This window comes from Myotis davidii, unplaced genomic scaffold, assembly GCF_000327345.1.
Source record: "Myotis davidii unplaced genomic scaffold, ASM32734v1 scaffold9, whole genome shotgun sequence".
Classification (NCBI taxonomy): Eukaryota; Metazoa; Chordata; class Mammalia; order Chiroptera; family Vespertilionidae; genus Myotis; species Myotis davidii.
Genome location: NW_006299435.1, coordinates 86,691 through 111,629, shown reverse-complemented (window position 1 = coordinate 111,629; position 24,939 = coordinate 86,691). Strand labels below are relative to the sequence as shown.

Genomic DNA, 24,939 nt, shown 5'->3' with positions numbered 1-24,939 from the left:
CGGGGGGGGGGGGGGGATGTGATTGCTTTTTGGGATGATATAAAAATTCTAACACTGACTGTGGGGATGGTTGCACACATCTGTGAGTATACTAAAGCCATGATATATAGTTATGCCTATTTATACCTATATCTCCAGGTGTATAACATGGGGGCTTGCCATAGCTAAGATTAGTGAAAACACAGTGTTAAGAGGAATAAAAGAAACACTGAAAGTTAGGGCCTGCTATGTGGCCATGGAGGAGGGTGAAGAAGAGGGAATGATAAAAATAAATCATTCCATTTCCTGCCATTTACCCCAGAAAGTAGCAATGTGCTCACTCATTTGCCTCTTCCCTACAGGTGTGTAGTCATAGCAGGACTTGTTCAAGGATGATGGGCAAAACAGCTGGCTGCTTGACTCTCCTTGGGCAAATGAACATTGTGAGTTAATCTGGGGCCTTGGCAGATAGCACGGGCAATAATGTACCTGACAGTTCTCCGTCTCTGACAAGACACCCAGCTCTGGGAAGGCTGCCTGTGGAGCAGCGAGGAAGGGGCTGCCTCACATCTGGAGTAGAAAATTCTGGACCATGTGAATGTGGGAGCCTTTCCAGGACTTCAATTTTCTGTGTTCTCATTACAATAATGGGTGATAAGAGACTGCCTTTATTAAAGGTTTATCTCTTTTATAGAATGAGGGCCTAAAGCAGATGGTTCCTACCTGTAGAAATTGGGGAAACCCTTCTGATGGATTGGGGGAAAAGTTGCAAAAATGATGCTTTCCAGAAAGTGTTGGGAACAATCAGGAGAGTTTTCTGCTCTCCTCCCCACCTCCAGGACCAGCTCTGGGAACTCCCACAGACTGGAGTTCTGGCTTCCACTGGCCTTCCCAGCTAAGGTAGAGGCTAATTAGGAACTAACTGGGAAATGGAGGATAGGGTGCAAGATTTGGGGAATGACTTATTAGACAAAGTCCAGAAATTGTCTAGAAACAGGAATATGAGGAATGTAGGACTAAAAGGAAATACAGTTTAGCACCAGAATCTGTGATGTGTACAAAGTGAAGCAGGCAAACCATTAGTCAGCCTCAAGGGGCTCACAGTTGGGGGAGGTGTGAGTAATGGAAAGGCACATGGTTAACCTGCCAAAAGGCAAATCATTACAAATATAATACGAGAGACACAAAATATCAGGGACACATAGAGGAAGGGAAGGATTCCTGCAGAAAGCAACATGTGACCTTTAAAGTAAATGAAGAATTCTGAAGAGTGACTTTGTGTGGTGTGCACACAGAGCATGCCTACGTGCAAAGAGGGATCACAGTCCATTTTAGGCAGAGAAAGCAGCGTGAGCAAAGGTAAGAAAGAAGAACAGTCTATGGCCTGCTCAGAGCACAGGGCAATTGTGCTCAGAAAAACACAAAGTGGAAGACAGGACACAGTGCATTTACAATTTCAAAAAGGCCCTTCTGGATACTGTTGATGAACAGTCCACCAGAAACATCTTAAGGAGAAAACATTATTAAGCAAAGATAACGGCATAAAGCATTCCATAGACTCTGACAACAAGTTAGGGAAGCACTTTGCTTGGATTTTCTGTTTTATCACATCTAACCTCAGGAATTCCAGTTGGGACCTTTAGAACCCGTTCCATGTTAACACTCCATTAAAACAGCACATAAGCTTTTTTCCTTGTCTGGCTTTCTCCCACTCAAGTGTCATTCCTCCACTGAGCAATAAATCCTTGTGGAATCATTTCTGTTATGGCGGTGTCGGGCTAGAAAGATGCTCAGAGAAGGTTTATTCTGTAAACTTGAGTATGGGAACTGTAGTTACATGTCTGTATCCCCCAGGGGGCCCAGCACACTATCTGGCATATAGTAGACATTCAGATATTTATGGAAGGAAGGAAAGCAGGCAGGCAGGCAGAAAGGCAGACTGATCCTATGCAATAAAAGGGTAATATGCAAATTGACTATAATGGCAGAATGACCGGGAACTGGTCGCTATGACGCACAATGACCACCAGGGGCCAGATGTTCGACACAGAAGCTGCCCCCTGGTGGTCAGTGTGCTTCCACAGTGGGAGCTCTGCTCAGCCACAAGCCAGGCTGACAGCTGTGAGCGCAGCAACAGTGGTGGAAGCCTCTCCCGCCTCCACAGTAAGACATCCCCCAAGGGCTCCTGGGCTGCCAGAAGGGTGTCCGACTCCCAGCTTAGGCCTGATCCCCTGGGGAGTGGGCCTAGTCTGGCAGGTGGACATCCCCTGAGGGGTCCTGGGGTGTGAGAGGGTGTAGGCCGGGCTGAGGGATCCCCCCGAGTGCATGAATTTTTGTGTACCAGGCCTCTAGTTAGATGATAAAACGTTCTGAATTTCAAGTTTTTGTCACTTCTGATATGACTATCAGAATGGCCATCACTGCTACAGTCCCCCTCTCACTGAACTTCCTTTTCCCCTTCATTTCTTCTCTCCCTCTTGCTCTTCCCTTGCATCCTGTAGCGACCCACTTGGCTCTGTTCATTTTAGGTCACTTTCTGGGGCCCAAGACTACACAGACTTGTGCCATTATTCACCAACAGGACTGGCTCCTCATTAAAAAACCAAAGGATCTGAGGAGACCTGTCAGCTCTGACCCTTCTCCGGGCTTCTATTCCACACATGTGCTCGACCTTAGCTGCATATTACTCTCCCCCAGCCACTTTAAAAACTCTCAATGCCCAGCTCAGACCCAGGCCAATCCTCACAGAACCTCAGAGGTGAGACCCAGAATCACTATTGTTCAAAGATCCCCAGGTGACTCTATGTGCAGCCAAGACTGAAATAGTTGCATTAGAGTAGGGATTCTCAAACTTGAGTGGGCATCAAAGTCACCTGGAAGGTGAGCTAAAACTCAGATGGTCGGGCTCTAGCCCTGGAGATTCTGACTCAATAGATGTGGAGGGGGAGTCCAAACTATGCATGTCTAACAAGCTCTCAGGTGATGATGATGTGGCAGGTCTGGGGACTGTACGTTGAGACCCCCTCCATGTGAGGGAGCTGTATGTGAAGGAGAAGTGAAACCTCCTAGTCAACCCCTGCATCACAGCAGGTGCCTCTACACATGAGATTTATGGCTACCTTGGTTTGGGGTTGAGGCATGGAGGCAAACATGCCTTGTCCAAAATCATAGCACTTGGGCTGGAATGGGGTTAAACAAAAGACAAACACTGATCCCCATGCTTTATCCAGGAGATAGAGGTTTGGGATGGCCAGTAAAGAAAAGTGAGGAACAAAGTGAGTAACCTATTATCCCAAGGTAATGAAGCATTTTCACCTGCCTCAATGGCTCAAGAATGGAAAATCACAGCTTACGTCAAAGAAGGTGCCTGCATGCTCCAGGATCAGCTGGTTGGAATCAGGTTTGTTTTTACAGTAGGTGACATACATCTGAAATTTGTCTGCCTAAAAAGAACAAAGACAAGAACAGGTAAGCATCCATTCATTGCTCCCTTCTGTTGACTGTGTCTAAAGGGTCCAGCAGGGGCTGTGTAAACAGATACGGTGTGCCACAGGATTATCTGTGCCCAATGATCTGGGTTTATCTGGTCCATGCTCCCCAAACTTTTGGATGCTTTTCTCCTAACAGCAGGAGAAAGCTCACTGAAAGTAAGCTAATTTTAATACTAGTCAGTGCTGGAAAGAATAAGCAAAAACCAATTCACATATCATAATGTATTCTGCAGTTGGACAGCATTTACTTAGAGATTATCCCCTTTTGGGGATTACCTACAATTGTGCTTCCCATCTTGAACAATGACAGCATTTGCTTGGAAAGCAAAAATCAAGGCATGAAAATGAAGTATGATCTCAGAGTTAGATCTGCTTGTACTTCAAGGGCTCCATGGAGGGTGGTTTGCAGGGGGTGTCAAGTGACTACACAGCCATCCCCAACTTCTCAGAAGCAATGATGGGGGGAGGGGAGGCAGGGGGACCCTCTGGGCCAAGGTCTGAACAATGAGTCCTAACCAGGTTGTTACTTCAAGTCAAGAAGTTATGGCTTGTTGAAAATTCATTTCTTATTTCTCTCAGGACCCTCTAGGTTAATGCTACCCACCCTTTCCACTGGGAAAGGTATGTGTATTTTGGCCACCAAGTACTTTCCTGTTTGTGAAATGCTGCCATCTTGGTGCCTACAGAACATTTGGGGTGTCCTCTTTGAGAAAGCAGCCTAGATATGCATTATACCTGTAGCAGGTTTCATTTGATCCTCATTCATGAGAACCCTATGCAATGAGTTGCATTATCATCATCCCCATTTTACAGAAGTGAAAACTGTTCAAAAGTGGTAGAGCCTAGGAACGCTGACTTCAGGCTTCCTGGTCATAGCCTTTCAATACATTATAAATAACTCTTCTACCATTTACTCCTGCACTACGCTCATAGATAAGATTATAGGACTTAAAGTCACCTTGGGATAATTCTTGGCAAGATGTGCCTGTTTTATGCAATCACCAAAGTATTTCTGAAACTGGTTTTTGGGTTAATATACTACCTGGAAGGCATTCATCATCCCTAAGAGATGATGCGGAATCATATTTATGGTTGATTGTGAGTCAAATCCACAAATTGTGTGAAACAAGATTTAAAAATCCCTTCATTTACTGGTCAATCTTGTCTTCTCTACATTGGCTGTGCAAGGAATCATAAATTGCTTGTAAGCATTAATGTGAAGTATGCTTGGGCTCATGTCGTTAGAGGTAGAAAATGTAATAGAACAAAATAAGACAGCAGTCTGAGACTTCCTTAAGAAATGAGAGAATGCCAGGAAATAAACATGAAGGCTTCATGAAAAGAAAATAACTCAAGACTTGAACTGTGGAACTGACTGTGATATTATGTCAGGGGACTAGTCGATTTCCCAGCTCATTTGAAATGTATCCATCTATAAAACATAAAAGATAACCATAGCCCTGCCTATTCCATAACTCTTGAAGAATGAAGCTATTTTGAAAAGTGATTCACCCATTTTGAGCAGAAGTTATAATTAGACAACAATTATTACATATTAGAACTTCTGACCTGTGGGGAGAATTTCCATGTTTGGTGGCACATAGTGTCCTTCGTGACCTTCTCAGGAGATCTTTGCATTCATATCACAAACCTTAGTTGAAACTAATGTGATGTGGAGATGCTAATGGAGACTACTGTTTCCACTCATGTAATTAGAACTGGTACATTCAGCCCATTGACTTGGCCCATGACAATAGCACCTTGAAAGAGAATGACTTGACACTCATCTTGCAGGTTAGAACTGGGATGGATACCCAAAGAGTGTGTTCTTCTCTATTAAGGAAAAAAATGTACCCAATGGCTTGGTGGCTTGATGTATTCCTAAAGGTCTGATTCCCTAATCCTCATCCAGTTAAAAAACAAACAAAACAAAAATAGTAGATGGAGCCAGAGTAGTCTTCTATCAAGGGTGGTGGTCTTGTTCCCATCTTCTGATATCTTAATTTTAGAAAGTGCTAGAAAACTTAGCATGGCACCTGGACACAATGTCTAAAGACTTTTCCCAAGGAGGGCTCTGCTCCTCAAGGAGGGACTGCTTCTCTCAGATTTACTCATGGCCCTTTTCTACAGTCCCTGGTCCTCTGTTAGAATGTCAGTGATACATTCTCAGGTCAGGCACCGAGCAGTGATGCCATCTGGCGTCATCTTCACTCCTGGGAAGCCTGGGGGATGGGAGAACAGGATTTCAGGTCAGTTACCCAGGTAACAAAGCAGTGTCCCACATCCTCAGGCAGCTGCTCGTACTTCTCCAGCTCTTTGAGGAAGATGCTGTGAGGGGAGAGAAAGGCTAAGTCAGACATCTCTGTACTGCTGACCCCCGCTCCACCCCAGAGGATTGTGCTGAGGCCAACTCAACCTCGTAAACCCTCAGTTATTTACACATGGCTTCTCCACTAAGTGATAACGTGGTCAAACATAGTTTTAAATATGTTGGAACTCATTTCATTAAAATGTACATTAACTGATTAATTAATGCTACTTAAAATAATAAAGTTTACCTTAGGGGTTTATACTTCTCAGGCTGAAAGTAATGAAATATTGTATTTGTTTTGGGCCTTTTATTTTAGCAGCAACTACAAGCCTATTTTTATACAAGCCACCTGAATACTCTGTAATATTTAAAACATAGATATAAATATAAAAAAGAACAAATTAATATCATCTGTAATCCCAGAGGTAAAGTGGAAAACTTTTTAATCCTACACAACTTCTTTCTAATTATTGGCCTTCTTCCACGACAGCCAGTTTGTATTAAAAAATAAGAGTTAATGTTTCCTAATGCAGACATCATTTTGGAAAAAAAGTTAACAGAGAAAAAGTTATAATCTACTTCAAAGTTGAATTGAATTACTACTGAATAATCTGCTATTGTGGACATCTGCGCCATGTCTCCTTTCTGTGCTAATAAATAATAAAGAGTTGACTATAACAACTTCAAAGTAAGATATTACTTTCTTTGAGCTCAGAGAATATAACCTCTAATAAGCAGGAATCACTGGAATAGAATTAGTTTTTTTTTAAAAAAATCACACAATGTTTTTCAAATAAATAATTATGAGGATGTAGTGATACATGCTGATGGAAATGAATGATGGTGTGATCTTTACAAAGGACAACTTGGCAATTTCTATCAACATTTTGTCTCTGCAATTTCAATCCCGAAAAATTTCCTAAAGCTGGATTCACATGTGCCTACAGTGGTGTACATACATGCATATTCACTGTGACACTGTTAATAATAGCAAAATAGTCTGTGGATGACAAAGTAAACCATGGCACATCCACAGAACTGAATATTACATAGCTATAAGAAATAACAAAGCCTTCTATGTTTTCATATGGAAGAACTCCAGGGCAGGCCATTAAGTGAAAAGAGAAAGGTATGGAAGAATGCAGATAATACCCTCCTTTGGTCTATGTAGGAAATATATATTCTTATTTCCAATCCAAGAAACTAATGGTCAAAGGGTACGGTTTCAGTTATACAAGGTAAACTCTGAGGATCTACTATATAGTATAGTACCTACAACTAGTAATACTATATTATATACTTAAAATTTGCTAAGATACAGATATTATGTTAAATGTTCTTGCTTAATAATAATAATAACAGTAATAATAACAGGAGAGTTTTGGGAGGTGATGGATATATCTATTGCCTTGATGGCAGTGATGGTTTCATGGGTGTATACTTATCCCCAAATTCTTCAAGTTGTATATATTAAATGTGTACAGCTTTTTACATATTAATCATACGTCAATAAAGTGATTTAAATAAAAAATTTCTACCACAGGAAATCAGTTGAAGGGATAGGGTAAGATAGTGATGGATAGAACTTCTCAATCTATATTTTATATTTAATGTTGATTTTTAAAATTAATCCAAAAATTAAATACAATTATATAAAGCAGTTCAGAATTATTTTACAACTTATCTCTAGCATTGGAAAAATTAATTTTATTGATTTGATTTATTCTATCTGGCTCCTACTGGCCAAGCATTCTTACTGTATTTTATAATTACTATTGGTTACGGGTTCTGTGTGTGTTCTCTCTTCAATGACATGACACAGAACAATGTTGGTTTCGGTTAAAAAAAAAAAGCTATGTGTAACAAAAATACTTGGCAGGTCATATTTGGAAAGCTAAAGTACTAATAATGATTGGTGGGAACATAGATTTTTTTTTACCTATCTGCAATTTAAATTTTCTACAATAAATTGGTATTTAGTTATAAGCAAAAGTCACCTGAAAAATTTGGGGACTCTGAGCAGTACCCATTTGGTGATAATCATCTTTCCCCTAACATGTGAATTTTAGAGTATCTGATCTAAATCATGAAATAGTGGAAATTAAAATGCAACTTGAGCTTTCAAACTGCAAATATGCAGAGCTCTAAAATCAGTAACTCTGGAAAAGTTCCGAAAATCACATTTATTACTATTTTCTGAAAAATTGCAGGTGACACACATGTATTTAATATAACTTCCAAAATAGAGACAGGAAAAAATAGTACATCATGCTGTAATTAAGGATTAAATCTTTTTCAAGACCAAAATGGAAACAACCTTTTTTGTTGCAAAGAGAAGCAATCTGGCTCATTCCTGTATACATCATGTTAATTCTGGAAAATTTCCGTAACATAACAATACCTTAATATATTATTATAATGTTAATCTATTTTTAATATGTATTTTTCATTTCTGGAACTGAATTCTGGAAAACTCTTATTATGTGGCTCTTCCCCATGAGGAACACAGAAAGATTTGATGTACAATATCTTCACAAGCAGTTTTGCCAGAAGGTGTGAGAGGTTTTTACATGGTCATTTCTCATGTTGGCCTTCAGTATACCTCTCAGGGAAGACAATGGGTGGGAAGCCAGCCCTGAGCCACAATTCACTGAACAGGGCCTGGGATGGGGGCTGAGTGCCTTGGCAAGTGGGAAAGAACATCTGAGGAGCTATTCCAGGACAAGGACTGGTGACAGAAAATGACAGGAGAGCACAGGAGGCAGAGAGAACTCGGAAGAAGAGAGAAAGAAGAGAAAGGGGAGACTCTGGAGGCCCTGCACTCGGATAACGCTCTCGGGAAACCTCCGCCTGGGCTCTCTCAGGACCTCACTCCAGGCCCCTAAACCTGCTTCTCATGGCCTATGGCCCTTCTCCTCCAAGGGCGATCAAATAAATGGTACAACCACCTGGATCGTGGCATGCCACACAGGGTATAAAGTTATATTTTTGCTCTATTTTTATTTTTTAAAATTTTAAATTCAATTTTTGTAAGCCATGGATGTACATGATAAAAAATAGACCACCCATCCTCCCAGCCCTGCCTCAGAAGCACAGCAGTGACTTATTTGGGGTGTGGTCTCTGGATTGAGCGGGTTTCTTTTTGGCTCTCGTTTTTTGTTGATTTGTTTTCTATTTTTAAAAAATTTATTGGGGTGACATTGGTTAATAAGATTATATAAGTTTCAAGTATACAATTCTGTAATATGTCATCTGTATATATTTTTTGTCTTAGGAGTTGCACGGATACCCAAAATAAACTAGTGGCCTGGCCATTTATAGTTAATATTAAACAGTGGTAATTATAACCACAGAATTGATAATTGATGCTGAAAACAGTCCTAGCAATTTTATTAAAAGTCCTAGTAATTTTTGTGATAGCAGCTATCACAAGGAAGGGTGCAGTTTGAAAATCCTTAAAAATAAAAGCACTCTAAAATGAATTAAATGCATAGAATATCGTTTCTATAATTAATATCTTTCTGGAAAATGAAGGTTTGAACAGCAACCACCATCAGTCCACTCTTCTACTGACCCCATGTCTCCGTTTCCTCCCACAACCAAGCACCAGGTAAGAAGCCAGAGTTCATGCTTAGTCAAAGTTGTGAGGGGTCTTCCTAAGATTCATTTTCTCATCTTGAAAATAACACCTTCATAGGGATTGTTGTGAGAATTTAACAAATCCACTTAGTAAAAGAACCCGACACAGTGCCTGGCACATAGTAGGCCCTAAATAAACATTAGTTCTCAGGATAAGTACTTTCTAGTCTTAATAGAACCACACTCTCTTTGGGAAACATACGTATCTCATACTTTCCCCAACTCACAGAGACATATATAGAGAGCTCCCCCGACTAAGCCCTTGTTAAAAAAATCTAAAGCAGATTACCTTCCCATAAGCCATATCCTTGGGAAATCTTGATTGGGTGTTAGTGTAAGAACTGGATTCCAAAGTCACATATTTCAGTGTGGGAAATGAATGCAAAAATTAAATTCCAAGGTCACACATTTAAATTTTGGAAATGCTGGGGTAGGCTGGTTTCTTTACTGCAGAAAATCCTACCATCTGATCAGGTACATTGTCAGTCTCTGAAGGGATTAATGTGCAGTGCTTCCCAGATGTCTTTGTGAGTGAACACTTTCGAAGGGAGTATCTGACTCTGCCTGAAGGAACACTCTTGGAAAACCCTCATCAGTGGTCCCCACGCCTGGCTGTGCACCTGGAGATAGGAGCTGAGTGCCTGCATTGCTTAGGAAGCTCGCTGGGCAATCCTACTCATCCGGTCCACAGACCAGCACGTGAAGGTGACTGCGTGGGAGGTTCCAGTGTGCTTCCACTTGGCAGGTCCCACATTGACGCCGCATTTTGAAAGAAAAGGTTAAGAATTAAAGAAACTATCTTGTGCTGCACATATGAATTCACAACTTTGAGTAAGATCGTCACTACAATCTCAAGGTACTTGTTGAAGGCAAGTGGCAATATTAAACTCCATTTTGCTTTTTAATTTGAAGCTTATGAAGATTATGTAAGTCTGATCAATATCATTCCACCTACTTCAAATAGACATGATAAGTTTAAATGAAAGCCCAGAAGGTCAGAACTCTCTTCATAAACGATGGAATATTCCACCTCATCTGTTTTATAGCAACATCTTGGTCCTCACCATTTCAAATATTATACATAACGAATTGTGAGAGAATGAGCAAAGCAAGTAGTTTAAGTGTATGTGTGAATGTGTGGTTCTTTCAGAAATGAATAAAACTTTTGCAAGAAATGTCAAGATCTAAGCAATGTCATTTCTCTATTAAATTATTGCGATGCAATATATGATGCAGTTGCTTCATGAAAAAGATGCTTCCCTCTGGCTTTGTACAGAATCCGGGAGATGAAAGCGCTAACACTTACTGGTAGAAAGCTTGCTGAGGCTCATCATTAAGCACTATGGAAACAGCACCATTTGAAAGGTACCCTGAGTAGATTTTGTTTTCTTCAAAGATAAATGTGGCCTATAGTCGCAGTGCTTCTGGAAAAGTGTGCCCCTCTCTGAGGGGCCCACGTGGTCCAGCAGCCAGACCTAGACATTGAGGGTGCAGCCTGCACTTAAAGGATGTAGTCTGCATGAATGTATTTGATGACTTTGTGTAAGCGTGTGTGCGCACGTGTGTATGTGTGTGTGCACGTGTATGCACGTGTGTATGCATGTGTGTGCACGTGCACATGCGTATGCATGTGTGTATGCATGTGTGCACATGTGTATGCGTGTGTGCACATGTCTATGCACGTGCTCTTAAGCATGTGTACTCGTTGGAATGCTGGAGGTGATGAGAAGGGGAATGAAGGCTGGGCTGTGGCACGGAGGGGGGTGAGGAGCAGGGGGAAGAGAACAATGAGGAGAATGCAGAGCGTTGGAGGTTGGTGGGGAGAAAGGTATCAGGCTGGCTTATTCGCAGGAAGTACAGGACATTGCCTCCTTCTCAAAGCAGAGCTGGGTGACTGCTTCCACACAAGTAGGCGTAGAGATCATTTCTGAAAAACCCCTCAGTGACCAGGAAGATTCAGAGCCCAGCTGAACGAAGCCCTAGGTAGCAGGGGCTGGGACAGCTGGTTAGCATATCCTGGCGCAGCTACTAAATGAATGGAGGTGTCGGGCTGTTCACGGAAGAGCCTCAGCACAGTCTGCTCACCCAGGCTGAGCCAGAAGCATCACCCGGCTCTGCCCTTCACTGCACACAGGAGGCTCAGCCTGGGTTAGGGATGAAGGGAAAGGTGTGCAGGGCTGGACTCCTGCTCACCACATTCCCACCCTCAGCCTCCAACCTGGAGCACCAGCTTACCAGGCTGTGCTGCTCCCTGTTGAACAGGTTTTGCTAATATTTCCTAATTTTGTTTTAACTTGTGTGATCACATGAATCCAGAGCTATTTGCATAAACATGTAACAAGTGTAATGTTAAAATAAGATATAAAAATGAACCTCACATTTAATGTTATATGTACCCATTAATGTGCTATTTAGCCACCAGGCATGGATGCTAAGCAGTTGGCATGTATGACAAATATCAGCATGACTCTGACACGTCCAAATCTATGTCTAGACTTTGTCTTGCTCTGGGTATTCCCCAATATCCATAACCAATACCACTGCTGACAGATACGAAAAAATCAAACAACGAAACCACAGCCCAATTTTTACATAGCCTTTCTGACGGGCTGTGCACGGCCTGCAGTTAACCCTCAAGTGTGGGTTTAGGGCCACGAAACATCACAGCAGGTGTTCCCTTTCCTCTCTCCTTGGCATCTGGATTTTCAGAAAACGACCGTGTGATGTAACAGGGAGTCAGACAGACGGAATTCTTGGGCTGTGCTGCTGATTGGTTTGGGAAGGTCACAAACAAACTTCATAAGCTCCAGTCTCTATAAAACAAGGGCGTAGAGAAGAACTAGATGATCTTGAAAGGCTTTTCCCCTGGCTTTTATGTTCTGTTATTTATGATTTTCTGTAAACGGGATAAAACTAATACCAAAAGCATCCAGAGGGGAGGAGAAGTACAGAAACATAGCGTGTGCATATTTTAGCCAGGGGAGTGTGTGCTGGGAAGGGGTGGGAGAGGCAGGGAGCAGCAGCAGCCGCATGCAAGCCTGCAGACCTCCCTGGGCTGCACGTCCTTTGTCTCAGCACCTGGTGGAGCCAGTGCCTCGCCTGTGACTGCAGATGGACCCACTGTGTTTCAAGGGGTTGTCAAATCAATATATTGGGTGTAAATCAGCACAAAGGAGGAAGAGGAGGAGGAGGGAAAAACGGGAACCCAACCTAAAACATCAGTATGGATCACACATAGTGAGGATGTTATGTTGAAAACATAATTCCCTATCATATATATCAGCACATAATGTATAATCATTTTCTTTGGTTCACGCCAAAAATGTCTGAAAAGCCCCTTGCTGATTCTTGCGCCTGCAATAGGATGTTAGCCCCAGGGAGGGCTGGGTCTTTAGCCATTTCTCTCCCTCTTCCCCTAAATACTGCCTCCCCTCCCTCCCTCTCTCTCTCCCTCCCTCCCTCCCTTCCTCCTATCTATCTATCTATCTATCTATTGAGGGGTGGGGGTGGTCCTACAAATTGCTCAGTGCATCAGCTTTCTGGTAGCAGTGCTGGGAGAAGCAGTCATCTATCTATCTCCTCCACCCATTACTGCCTCCCTCTCCTCTCACTCTTTTTCCTTCTCATCTCTCCTTTTCCCCTTATCTTCCCACTTCTCTCTCCCTCTCACTTTTCCTTATTTAGGTATTTTATCCCACTCACTGTCTCTCCCCACTTCCTTTGTGACCGCCCCTCCACCCCGCCCCAGACCACCATTTCTAATCCTCACTACTTCTTACTACCTCCCCTCACCACCTCTCCTTTCCCCCGCCTCAATCTCAATCTCACAGACACAGATGTGACAAGATGGTCTAACTGGGGGTGTGACAGCCAACCTCTCCCCAAGGACTCCTCCCATTGCCCCTCCAAACCTCCCTGCTACAGGCCCCACTCTCCTCCCTTGGAGGGATTCGCTCTATCTTCCCCCCCTGAGGGGGCCAACTCTAGCTACAATACCCTCGTATTTAAATTCCACCTTAAATGCCCTCCCCTCTGTGAAGCCTTTCCTATTAGTCCAATGGAAGCTATTTCTTTGCTCCTTTGAGCTGCATTTGTGCTCATCTCCACCCTATCACAGGTGCCTCATTGCCTCCTGGAGCTCAGAGAGCAGAGATTGGGTTTCACTCATCACTGTACCAGCTCTACTCCAAACCAGCACAGTGCTGGCCCAAGAAGGAACTCCGGGAAGATGACAAAAATGTGGCCCTGGCCTTTCCCATCACTTCCTCCACCTTGTCTTCACCCCTTGCTGCACGCCACCCTCTGCTCCTGGCTGACCCTGGCCACCTGCTACCCTAGCAGGCTGACCCTGGCCTGGCCAGTGCTCCCACTTCAGTCCCACGTGGCTCTGGCCCTGGCTCCCTCGGCCATGAGCCTGTGCCTGCCAGGCTGGGAGTGCCGGGCCTGGAGGGAGGGAGTGTGCAGAGGCCTATCCAGCCCTGGCAGTTGGTTCCTCAACTTGCTTTTCCAAGTCTTGCTGAAAACTGACTTATTTCAGACAATTGATGGGAGGGTGCGGGACCTGGATGACATACCTATGGAAGAAATGAGCTGGAGTGTTTCTCAAACGTGGGGATCCACATGAAAGCGGGTTAGGTACGAAACCAACCAACCAGATTTGGCAGTCCCAGGGGTAGTCTGTGGAGTGGGGAGGGGGGAGAGCAGATGACTGGGATCTCTGCCTGACCTTTAAGGGCAGGGGTGTCACACCCTAGGCAAGTCCCTGGCTCTTCTGGGTCTCAGTGCCTGTATCTGCACTTGGAGATGGCGGTGCCTGACAGTGAAGGAGATCCCCTGAGCCTGACAGAGATTTTATAAAGATGTTCTTGCTCACACTCACATGTACAGCCCTGTCTCCAAATAACTGAAAAGGAAAAAGTAAAGTTCACACTTAAGTGAAGGGGATGAATATTTTTAACAAACAGCGGTCCTCACCAAAGATGAAATTCTAATAATCAAGGCAAACCAAATAAATGATTTTCCTAAATCACAAGTTGTAGGTTAGTCAAAGTGGGGAGACTGCATTAACACACCCACACCTGTTTGGGGATCTATTTATGGAATATACTATGGTATCTGAGTGCTCCTGGAATGCTTAGCAGTCCACAATAGAACTCGGTCTAGTCCTTGCTTAGATAAGTTTCATGACCTTTAGAAAAGAGATGGAGGATGAAAGACTGGAGGGTAAAAACAAGGTATCATTCCATTTGAACTTCCAATTTGTGTTAAAATCACTACTTGTACGTATTAAATTCTACATATTGAATAATTCTTCTGTTTATAAATTTTGGTACTTGGGAATTTCTCCATTCAGTACCTATATAGATGAAGGTCCTTGAGAATTATACACACACACACACACACACACACACACACACACACCCCTAATCTTGGCGGTAATTTTTCAAAGTGACACCATTTAAAAGGATCAATACCATATCACCCCTGGTCTCGGTACTAATTTCCTAGTGACTCAGTTAATTGGCTTATCCAGGTAGTGTCAGTCGCAATCCTTCTGCCCCCACAACCTCCCCATCCCCTCCCTTCCTCTCTCCCTTTCTGAAGCATAGGCGGATAACCTGAGCTATGCACTACAAATGAGAGGAGTATGTTCTCTGGTAGATAGCACTTCATTGTAACTTTGGAAAGATGCAAAAAAGAACCCTTGGAAATTCTCAGGTTAAAAAGTGATCATTTCAGAAAATGATTCCTGAAGAGCAAACAGGTGCCTGGACCATTGCATGGCCCTCCCGTTAAGAAGCTCCCAGGAAGCTCCTTCATTCAGATATTCAATCACTTTGCTGGTCTAGAAGGTTCTGGTAGTGATGGGGGGGGATCATAACTAAGGGTTTTCTCTGTTGTAATACTCTCACAAACAAAAGACTGAATTGTGACTTGAATGACATTAGCCATACATCTGCAAACTAAAGCTCTAATGTTTTTCCATCGTCCAGCCACCCACCCAACAACTACCCCAGTTTCCTGTGTGCCAGGGCCTGGGTTGTGCAGTGGAAGACATGATCTCTATGGAGTTCACAGCTCCTGCATTTTCAAAGTTGGGTTAATTGCCATTTTATCTCTTATTTATTAGAGACTGTAGACGTGCTATGCTTTCTCCATCATTCAAAATGTGTATGGCCTAAGTAGAAATCATACATGATGAATAAAGCCTCAGCCCTCCAGATCCTGTAGGAAATTAATACACAGCTTGATTTTTTTAGACGTTCCTTTAAATTGTGGATAATTGAAAACATTTTTTAATGAGTTTCCTTGTTGTTTCATGCAGGATATACTAATGATTCAGGGTTATGACTAATATCAATTATATGCTATCCAGTGAGACTGTGGCTGTGCGAGGCTCTGTGATGGGATATAGAATAGTTTGCATCAATGCTGAAGAGCCAGTGACCACTCTAATTTTGTGGATTCTTTTGACTATTTTATTGCAATGTGTCTTCTTTCCTGCCAGGTTTCACTTTATGCTGCTGGTATTGAACTACCTGCTCAAGTTCTTGATTCTTATTTGGTGCTTCTAAATTGCTTGAGCTCCAAAACAATCTAAGAGTAAAGCGGCTTTTAGAGAGGATACAAAGGTGGCTCTGAAAAGGTAGGGCTTTATCTTGTGACAGCTCTTTCGGTTGCTCAGAGGCTGGCTTTTAATTCCTTCTTGTTTCTTTGTAATATCAGAAATAGGCAATATTTGTTTGGTAGCTGTGTTCTTGACAACTGAATTTATTCCTCTATGGTACGCAGCATTCTGAATGGCTTAACGTGACTGTTCTTTAAGGGTGTCTTAGAATTTACTTTGTCACTGGTAGGGAGGCTTTCAGCTGTTTAAACAACTATCAAACTGGTTCCCATGGTTTAGCAGAGTGACATCATGGAATCAGACAAGGGCATGGCTGTGCTAGATATTTTTGTTATGCCCGATCAATTTGAAATAAGTATCCTTTCCCTTTATTCACTAATTTGGCAAAAGCAGGGCTCACAGGAAGTGCATGCTGTGATCTCCAAATTTCTATCCTTTATTCTTAGTCACGTTGGTAAGACTATGAGGAAGGGAGACTTGTTAACTAAATCCCAGAGATCATCAATCAGAAAAGTAAAGTCACATGACTTACTGCTTACCAGTCCGTCTTCTCAGGTTTCCTGGAGGAGACAGGGTAATGCTGAGCTGGGCTCAGAGGTTGGAATTTGGAATCAATGGTCAAATGTGGCTTTACTGGGGTCTTATTTAATAGGAACGCGGAGAGACTATTTCTATGTCTGAAGATGTCCAAACAAACCGCAAGGAGAATGTTAACATTTGTGATAAAAAAAAAAGACTGGGAACCTTTATTTAAGCTCTCCAGAAAGTCCGATGGTTTTTCCCTGTAGAGCTTACTACATAATCTGACATGGTTAACACATCAAGGGAGCTACACCTTGTATGTTCTCTTGACATGGATGCCATTTGATAACATAACAGGGGGTTAATCATTAGGAGTGGACAAGAGAGGAGTGATCTCTACCCTGTATTAGACCTTTTAGAAATCAGGGTCCTTTTGCAGCCAACGCTTGCCCCCGACTCATTCTTAGCAAAGGGCCATACTGAGGTCTCCTTTTCTAGAGCTGGGCTGTTTAATATGGTGGCCACCTGCCATCTAAATTTATCAAATGAAATAAAGTTAAAACATCAGTTCTCAGGAGTACTCATCATGCTCCAGTGTCCATAGCCACACGTGTGTCAGGGCTACCGTGCTGGACAGCCCAGACACGGCATTTCCATCCCTGCAGGAAGCCCCGCTGGGCCGTGCTGCCTAGAGTCCTGCCTCAGGGCTGTGCCTTGTGCACGGGCCTCCTCAGGAACTCCGGGAGCTGTGGTTCTCCAGCATGACTGCTTATCCCAGTACAAGCCCCATGGCCTGACCTCAGGACTTACAACACTGCACCTCCATCTCTCACCCCTTCTCTGAAACAGGGTCCTGAGCGAGCTCCAGGACTTTATACTATCAAACTCCTTGTGTCTTGAGATTCCCTATTGGCATTTTGGAAGCTGAGTTATTTCCATTACGTAGGTTACATAACTAGTTACCAATGTTCTTGCTGATCTTCTGTTAATGATGGAATATGTGGTTTAATATGTTGTGGAAAAGATACTTAAATCCAGTCGGGAGCTGGACAAAATGAGTCATGACATTTTAGGGCCCTATGGTTCTACTTATTTCAACAAAACAGGGAGGAACAAATGATGTTCTCCACATAGGATGTCAAGAACTGTGTTCCATTAGGTATTTTTATTATCTATCTACCTACCTACCTATCTTTTCTCCGTTGTTTTGGATGAGATGATGGGATAGTTGGGAGAAAATATTTAGTTGAACGTGAACTTCAGTGGAATTTGAAATCTAAGGCCCATAAGGTGGAACGGTTAGTTAGCCTCAGATGAATTCTAATGTCAGGATCCCCCATGGTTTCAATGAGGAAAGGCTACTTTTATTTCTTCAAAGCCTGGTTATCATTCTGACTGAGTACAAAGATGCTGCCAGTTAGGCCTCTAAGGAGAACACTACTGAGTACTTTTCTCCATTAGGAATTTTGGACAATTGTGGAGAAATATGGGTGAGAGAGAGAGAAGTCTGACAGTGTGTAGCTGACTTAGAAACTTTAACAGGTAACAATTTACTAGGCGAGATTTCCCAAGCAGTCTTGACCCTCTTGTTGGGAAGCCCTATCGTTGGGCATCTATGGCCTTAAGTGTGCTCCGCGGAAACCCTCCACCAACCTACTTGTTATGAAAATCGTAGATCTCCTGGATGTTGCCAAAGATGATGTGCTCTTTATTCAGGATCCCAGGGGGGATCTCCTCCACGCCACTGGTCATTTCCCACAGGTAGGTCTGTAAGACAGCAACAGTTCATCACTGGCAAGAACTGCCACATGAAATACAGACGAAATAAACAGGCCTTCATGCTGTGATGTGAGACTCAGCTAGCAACGCATGCAGAGTGGAAACAGTGGAAACAGTAAATAAGCAGGACGGAAAGAAAATCGGAGGTCCATTATCCTGAGCTGTTGCTAGGGAAACACACCATGACCTTCGTCAAGAGCACAGACTCCACACTATTCTTGTTTATTAAACCTGTGCATGTCCGAGTGTTTGCTGAGGGGAGGATGCAGAATTTCAGACTCGAGTTCATTGACTGTGTCATGGTTTTTATCCTGAACTCAAGGGTCTTATAAGCTTTTCTGCTGGGTCTAACTCAAGTCTGAGAAAAGCTTGTTTTCCAAAGCAGTTGAACCTGCCGTGCAATTACTATGCCTCGGGTAGAAGGATTTCCTGGGCTGGCGTTTCTCTTGTGAAGTTCCGGGAGAAGACAAAGAGCTCTCTCCCCTCAAGGACCTGCCCCTGTCAAGGCTGGCAGTTTGCTTATACAGCTGTGGGCTGACGACTACAGTACTCACCTCTAAGCACTCGTGTAAGTCCCTTACGTAGGCCTTCTCTGTCTGGAGCAGCTCGGCCATGATGAATCTAGAAGGGAACACATGGACGTTTAGATGGTTAGAGAGATAATACCTCCCTTCCTGCAAGTGTCACTTCCCCACCCCAGCATTCATGACATGACTGAGCATCCTATTTTTCTACTTTACCAAAATATACCTCTTCCTTTCTTCAGAACTCCTTGCCTCTGAGCATTATCTGAGTCCCTCTCACTCTGCCCATTTACTCTGTATCTCTTTGGAAGGTTTGTGCTCAGCCACATCCGCATTCTCTCTCCCTTTTCCATCCCAGTTCTTCCATTTAGTGATTCTGTGCTGACATGTATGTGTGTTCAATTGCACGTGTGTTTGCATGTGTGCACAAGCATGTGGCACACTTCATATGCATTCTAACCAATTACATAGCTTCAGGTTCAGCTTCCTAAATTTTCCTTAAAGCCCCCAGATGATGATATCTGTTTAGTGGAGTTGTTGGCTTACACCAGAGCAATTCACAGTACTGTAAGTTAAACCAGGTTTATAAGCTAAAAGTAAACAAATGCTAGGACACCACCAGTGAGACTGGGGCAGAGGAGAGGGTAAGGAAACTTTTATCTGTAAAGAGCCAGGTATATTTGTGGGCCATTCAGGCTCTGTTACAACCACTCACTTTGCTGCTGTAGTGTAAAAGGAGTCAGAAACAGTATATAAAAAACAACAATAGTAAGTGTGGCTATGTCCCAATAAAACTTTATGGACACAAAAGAATTTCATTTAATTTTTACACCACTAATATTCTTCTTTTCATATTTTTTAATCATTTAAAAACTAGAATCTCGGTGCACAGATTCATGCACACTGAAAGAAAATTAATTAGAAGGTGGCCAGCGGGGTGGGACTGGACGAGATGGGCTGGACATATCCTGGAGCCAACCTCCTGTGGTCCCTCCCTGACTGGCTGCACTGGGGCGACACCAGGGCTCGAAGGGCATTTGCGGTGTGAGTTGGGTCCCTCCTGCAGGTGGGGTCCCTCAGCCTGGCCTGCAGAGATCAGGCTGAAAACGGTAGTCCAACATCCCCTGAGGGGTCCTGGAGTGCGAGAGGGCACTCTGCAAAGTTGCTGTCACTCAGCAGCTCCTGCGTTGAGCATCTGCCCTCTGGTGGTCAGTGTGCGTCACAGCTACCAGCCAGTCAGACAGTCGGCTGGTCGCTTAGCCTTTTATATACATAGATAAAAAAGAGTCTTTGGCTTACAGACTATATAAAATGGGTGGTTATAAACCAATGCCACCCAACACATTTAATTTTTTTTAAAGCAGATGGTGGGTCACATTTGGCCTGTGGGCCACAGTTTGCTGACCTCTGGCCTGGATTATCCCGTGTACTTCACACTACTTACAATGGGGCTCATGTGCATCACAGGCTGATGTGCACGAAGCGCAGTGCGTGACCACAAGCACAGCACGTATGGACGATGTTAGGGGACTGCTCTTCAGCCTCCCACAAAGAGCAGCTGGTGCTGCGGATCTACAGGGAGAGGGCGCCCTTCTGCCTCGGGCCCTGATGACAGTGTGGGTGGGCAGCTGGTAGGTGTAGGCTGCACTGGGTTTCACTGCAGGGTACCCACTTAACTTCCTTCTTTCACAAGTTTTTATTAGAAATGGTGCTTCCCAGCTGGCAGGTGATACATAATAATATATAATTTAGCACCAAGTATGTATTCATGCTTATTTTAGATTTTCAATGTTAGTTTTTCCTGGGAGTAATTCCAAGTGTTTCATCCCAAGAAAATTTTGAGAACGATTATCCCCAAAGTGTTCCCTGTTCAAAATTTCACAAGAAATAATAAAATGAGCAGCATCTTTTCCTGGACCTTTGTTATGGTAGGATTTTCCTTAAAGCAATACATTGTACTAGTAGTGGCCTTTCTATTAATATTAAAGTCCTGATTTCATACATTCCCCTTTGCTGGAGTTAATTAGTCACTCTTACTATTCTTACTCTATTGGTAAAGTGGACAGTGCATGAGGTTTGAAGTCAAACAGGGATTGAATTATGACTGCCATTTACTAGAGGGAGCACTTGCTTCTCCAAGCCTCAGACTCCTTACTTATAAAACAGGTGATCACACAGGATTGCTGCAAGGATTAAACAGGGTTGTGTAAGCAAAGTTTCTAGTACCTTGTAGGTGCTTAGTAAACAAGGAGAGAAACGAGTCAGAAGGAATATAACCTGACATGCTTCGAAAAGTTGTCTTGATTTTACTGCATTGGGTTTCTGGCCTCGTTACTCCTTCCTTTTTCTCCACCTGCTTCCTGCAGTTTTGTGTCTTTTCATAATTTAGCTCTTCTACCCTCTACCCCATTTTGTTTTACTTTCAATGCATCCTTTGCCACCTCTGGCTATTTGGTGCCCCAGAGGGAGCCCAGCAGTAATATTTGGCCACGTGTGGTCTCATTCTCCTTCCTGTTATGGGTTGAAGTATGTCCCCCTCAAATTTCATATGTTAAAATACCAACTCTCAGTACCTCAAAATGTGACCTTATTTAGAAATAGTCATTGCAGATGTAATTAGTTAAGATGAGGTTAATAATGGGATAGGGTGGGCCCCTAGTCCAAAGTGACTGGTGTCCTTAAAAATGGGAGAATCTGGACACATGCAGATGTTCAGGGAGAACACCATGTGAACATCATGTATGTCCATTCCAACCTCTGCAGGTGGTCTACAAGGCCAGGAAATATACCTGGAACAGAGCCTTCCCTCTTAGCCCTTAGAAGGAATCAACCCTGTCAACACCCTGATTTCAGACTTCTAGCCTCCAGAACTGTGAGACAATACATTTATATTGTTTAAAGCACCCAATTTGTCACACTTTGGTACAGCAGGCCAGACAAACTAAAACATTCCCCAGATGAAACTCAAGCTCTGACTTTGCATTAGTGTCTTCAGTGCCAAGGGACCTGTGGTCCTACTTCATTTTTATAAATCAACTACCTAGGGCTTCTTAATCTTGGGAAACACTATTTTTTCCCAGCATTACCCAAAAGGAATCTGTCAAAATAGTCTTCACAAAGCCCTTGAAAGACCCCTGGATATATGTAGCTGTGCAAGACTAAAATACAGAGCAGAGTCATCAGGCAATGCTTTGTGAGGTGGACATGATCCACTGTCTCCACTAGCCAATGGCCTGTAGTTCTTGGTTAGCATGACATACGGGTGGAAGCATCATGTATGTCCATTCCAACCTCTGCAGGTGGTCATGAGGATACATGGAGCTGTCCAAAGGGACAGGTGACGGTGAAAGCCAAGCACAGTCACGAGGAGCCTGTTGTTGGGTGGAAGCTCCCCCCAAACATACTCTTTCTTCCGGGCAGACTTCCGCTTCTCTTCATTGACTTCGTGGTTGGCGTCCCGCAGCTTTACCTCACGATCCGAAAGGCTCGCTGGGATGATGTCCAGCTCCAGGTCCTTGTTATCCTGCACAGAGAGAGCACAGAGGTCACCTCAGAGATGCTTTTGGAAAGCAACTAAATAGGGCTGGGAGGGTGGTAGAGGTGAAAAACAGAGAGAGAGATAATGGAGAAGGATGAGGAGAGTGGGAATCCCACAAATTGTCACCCACAAGCACTCTTCTTCATGTGGTCACTTTTTTTTTAAGTAAGAAAGATATCAAATGTTCAAGTCAAATGTTCAGCGCTAATGTCCACAGCAAGAAAAAAACAATGAATACATTTGATAATTAGTGTCATATTTCTCTAGGGACTTTGGTCCTGATTAAATCTAAACACACACACAAAATGAGTCCAAGATGATTACTACACATTAAAATGTATGTGAAGCAGAAACACATAAAGACATAAGAAAACTTTCATTTGTAAAGGGAAAATAATAAAAGCAAATATTTTTATTTAAACAAGCAACTTCCCTTGGAAACAGAAAACAATTACTGATTTTTCTAATTGCCTCTCCCTGCTTATTTCAACCAATGTTAGGTATTTATACAGAATGGAAACTTCTAGAAAAAAAAATCTCATGGGTTAGACATTAATTCTCCCAATTTTAGTGATCTGACCACTTTACTCTCTAGTCTGCTCTGCTGCAGAGCATGAGCCCATTTAAAGATTTAAGAATTAGCCCTAGCTGGTTAGGCTCAGTGGATAGAGCATTGGCCTGTGGACCAAAGGGTCCCAGGTTCAATTCTGGTCAAGGGCACATAATTGGTTGCAGGCTCCTCCCTGGCCCGGGACCTAGTCAGAGCTTGTGCAGGACGCAACCAATCGATGTGTTTTTCTCACATCAATGTTTCTCTCTGTCTTTCCCTCTCTCTTTCACTCTCCTTAAAAACAACAACAACAACAACAACAAAAAACCAAACAAAAAACAAAGGAAAAATATCCTCAGGTGAGTATTAACAAAAAATAAATAAAGATTTAAGAACTAGAAATCCTAGGACTGAACTGCCAGCCTGTGTGTAGTTCTTAACTCCCAGGTCACTGACCCCTATGATGAAGAAGAGATTAAAAGTCAGTCTTCCCTTGCTTCATAGCAGATAGGACCTCCTTTCAGTTGAAATGTCAAATGGCCTTTGCACAAACTACACCCCTTATTCTTGAAAGAGCACTATTGTACATACTGGGGACTCTAATCATTTGCTGATTAACGTAATTGGGTAGAAGATGGTAGTCCTCAAAGTCAACAGTAAACTCTACACACAGAAAGACTCTGTTCTGTAGCCACAGGCCCCAACCCCAGCCAGCCAATTTTGCAATATATATAGTACTAATCATGAGAGGCTAGAGGCCAATGGCTGGATGGCTCAGTAAGATCCATCCCCCCAAGGGGAAACCACACCAGGCAAGTGCTGAAGGGGTCCGTGGCTCAGAGAGGCGGCTCTGGAAACCTGCTTCCTTCCACGGCAATAGCAGCAGGCACGCTGAGGGAGATGGGAAAGGAGGCATCCCAGCTGGACAGCCCACACCTACCTCTGTGTTGACGCCCAGGGCTTTCTCCAGGGAGTACTGGTACTTCCCCATCCGCAGGGAGAAGTCTCTGTAGTGCTTGTCCACCGTGGTCACCCACTTCCTGATCTCTGTGGCGTGGATGTGGCCCTTCTCCACAAAGCTGTCGGCCAGCTGGATCAGTAGCTTCACCTTCTCCTTCGTTTGCTGTCCGAAAGGAGGGTTTAAGTTACCAGATGACATAGACTCCCATGGCCCTCACCCACCCGCCTTCTTCTTCCTCACAGCAGCCACAGACACCTCACGGACAGACTGCCTGGGTTTACACCTCAGCTCTGGCACTGACTAGCTGGAGGGTCTTGAACAAATTACTTAAACCCTCTGTGCCTCAGCTCCTTCATCTGCAAAATGGGAATCATAACATTGTGAGGTTGCTGTGAGCATGACATGAGTTGGCGATGCAGAACACTTAGAACAGTGCCCGAAGCAGTGCTCCCAGCAGGAACTCAGTAAACCTTAGTGATAGTCATTGTAATTATTGATGTAAGAATCTCTTAGATTAATACAGGGCTTTATAAGGTTACAGGAGATGCTAATGCCACATCTGAGAGGTGGGTGGAGGGAGGAAGTGCAAGGCTCTTTGAAGCAACAGATGGAAATGAAAACACTGAGGCTGAGAGGCTCAGGGCTTGTCCAAGTTCCTACCGCCTGTGAGTGACACAGCCTGTGTGCTGCTGCCCCACAGTCGCTAGTCCTCCCCTTCACTGTACTGGCCTGAAGTGGGCTTTCTAAGCGCCAGGGAAGGGAGCACATGCCAGGATCTAAAGAAATTCAAGCAGCAGATTAAAGGGTAAACACCGTCCCTTTCACCACCAGGCTCTGTCTCCTGTTTCCACAGAGGAAGAGAGGAAAGTATCAGTGAAGCTGGAATCCATTACAGGGCTGAGGAAGGTGGAGCTCTGATGTGTATTGTGTTAACTTCATTTCTAGCAAGTGTTTGCTCAGCACCAATTCTGTCTACACGACTGTGCAGAGGGCTGTTGGGGGGGGGGAGTCCGGGGG

General features: G+C 43.5%; 1 protein-coding gene across 1 annotated transcript in view; it reads right to left on the bottom strand.

Annotated features, from left to right (window-relative positions):
* LOC102754027 (kalirin-like) overlaps positions 1-24,939 on the bottom strand; it is a 131,497-nt gene that overhangs the window by 40,920 nt on the left and 65,638 nt on the right. The window contains exons 12-17 of the mRNA XM_006775021.2: positions 23,902-24,084; positions 22,278-22,396; positions 18,904-18,970; positions 18,228-18,337; positions 5,729-5,798; positions 3,333-3,422 (exon numbers count right to left, since the gene is read on the bottom strand). Coding sequence (XP_006775084.1) covers positions 3,333-3,422; positions 5,729-5,798; positions 18,228-18,337; positions 18,904-18,970; positions 22,278-22,396; positions 23,902-24,084 — 639 coding nt within the window. The remainder of the gene's footprint in view (positions 1-3,332; positions 3,423-5,728; positions 5,799-18,227; positions 18,338-18,903; positions 18,971-22,277; positions 22,397-23,901; positions 24,085-24,939) is intronic.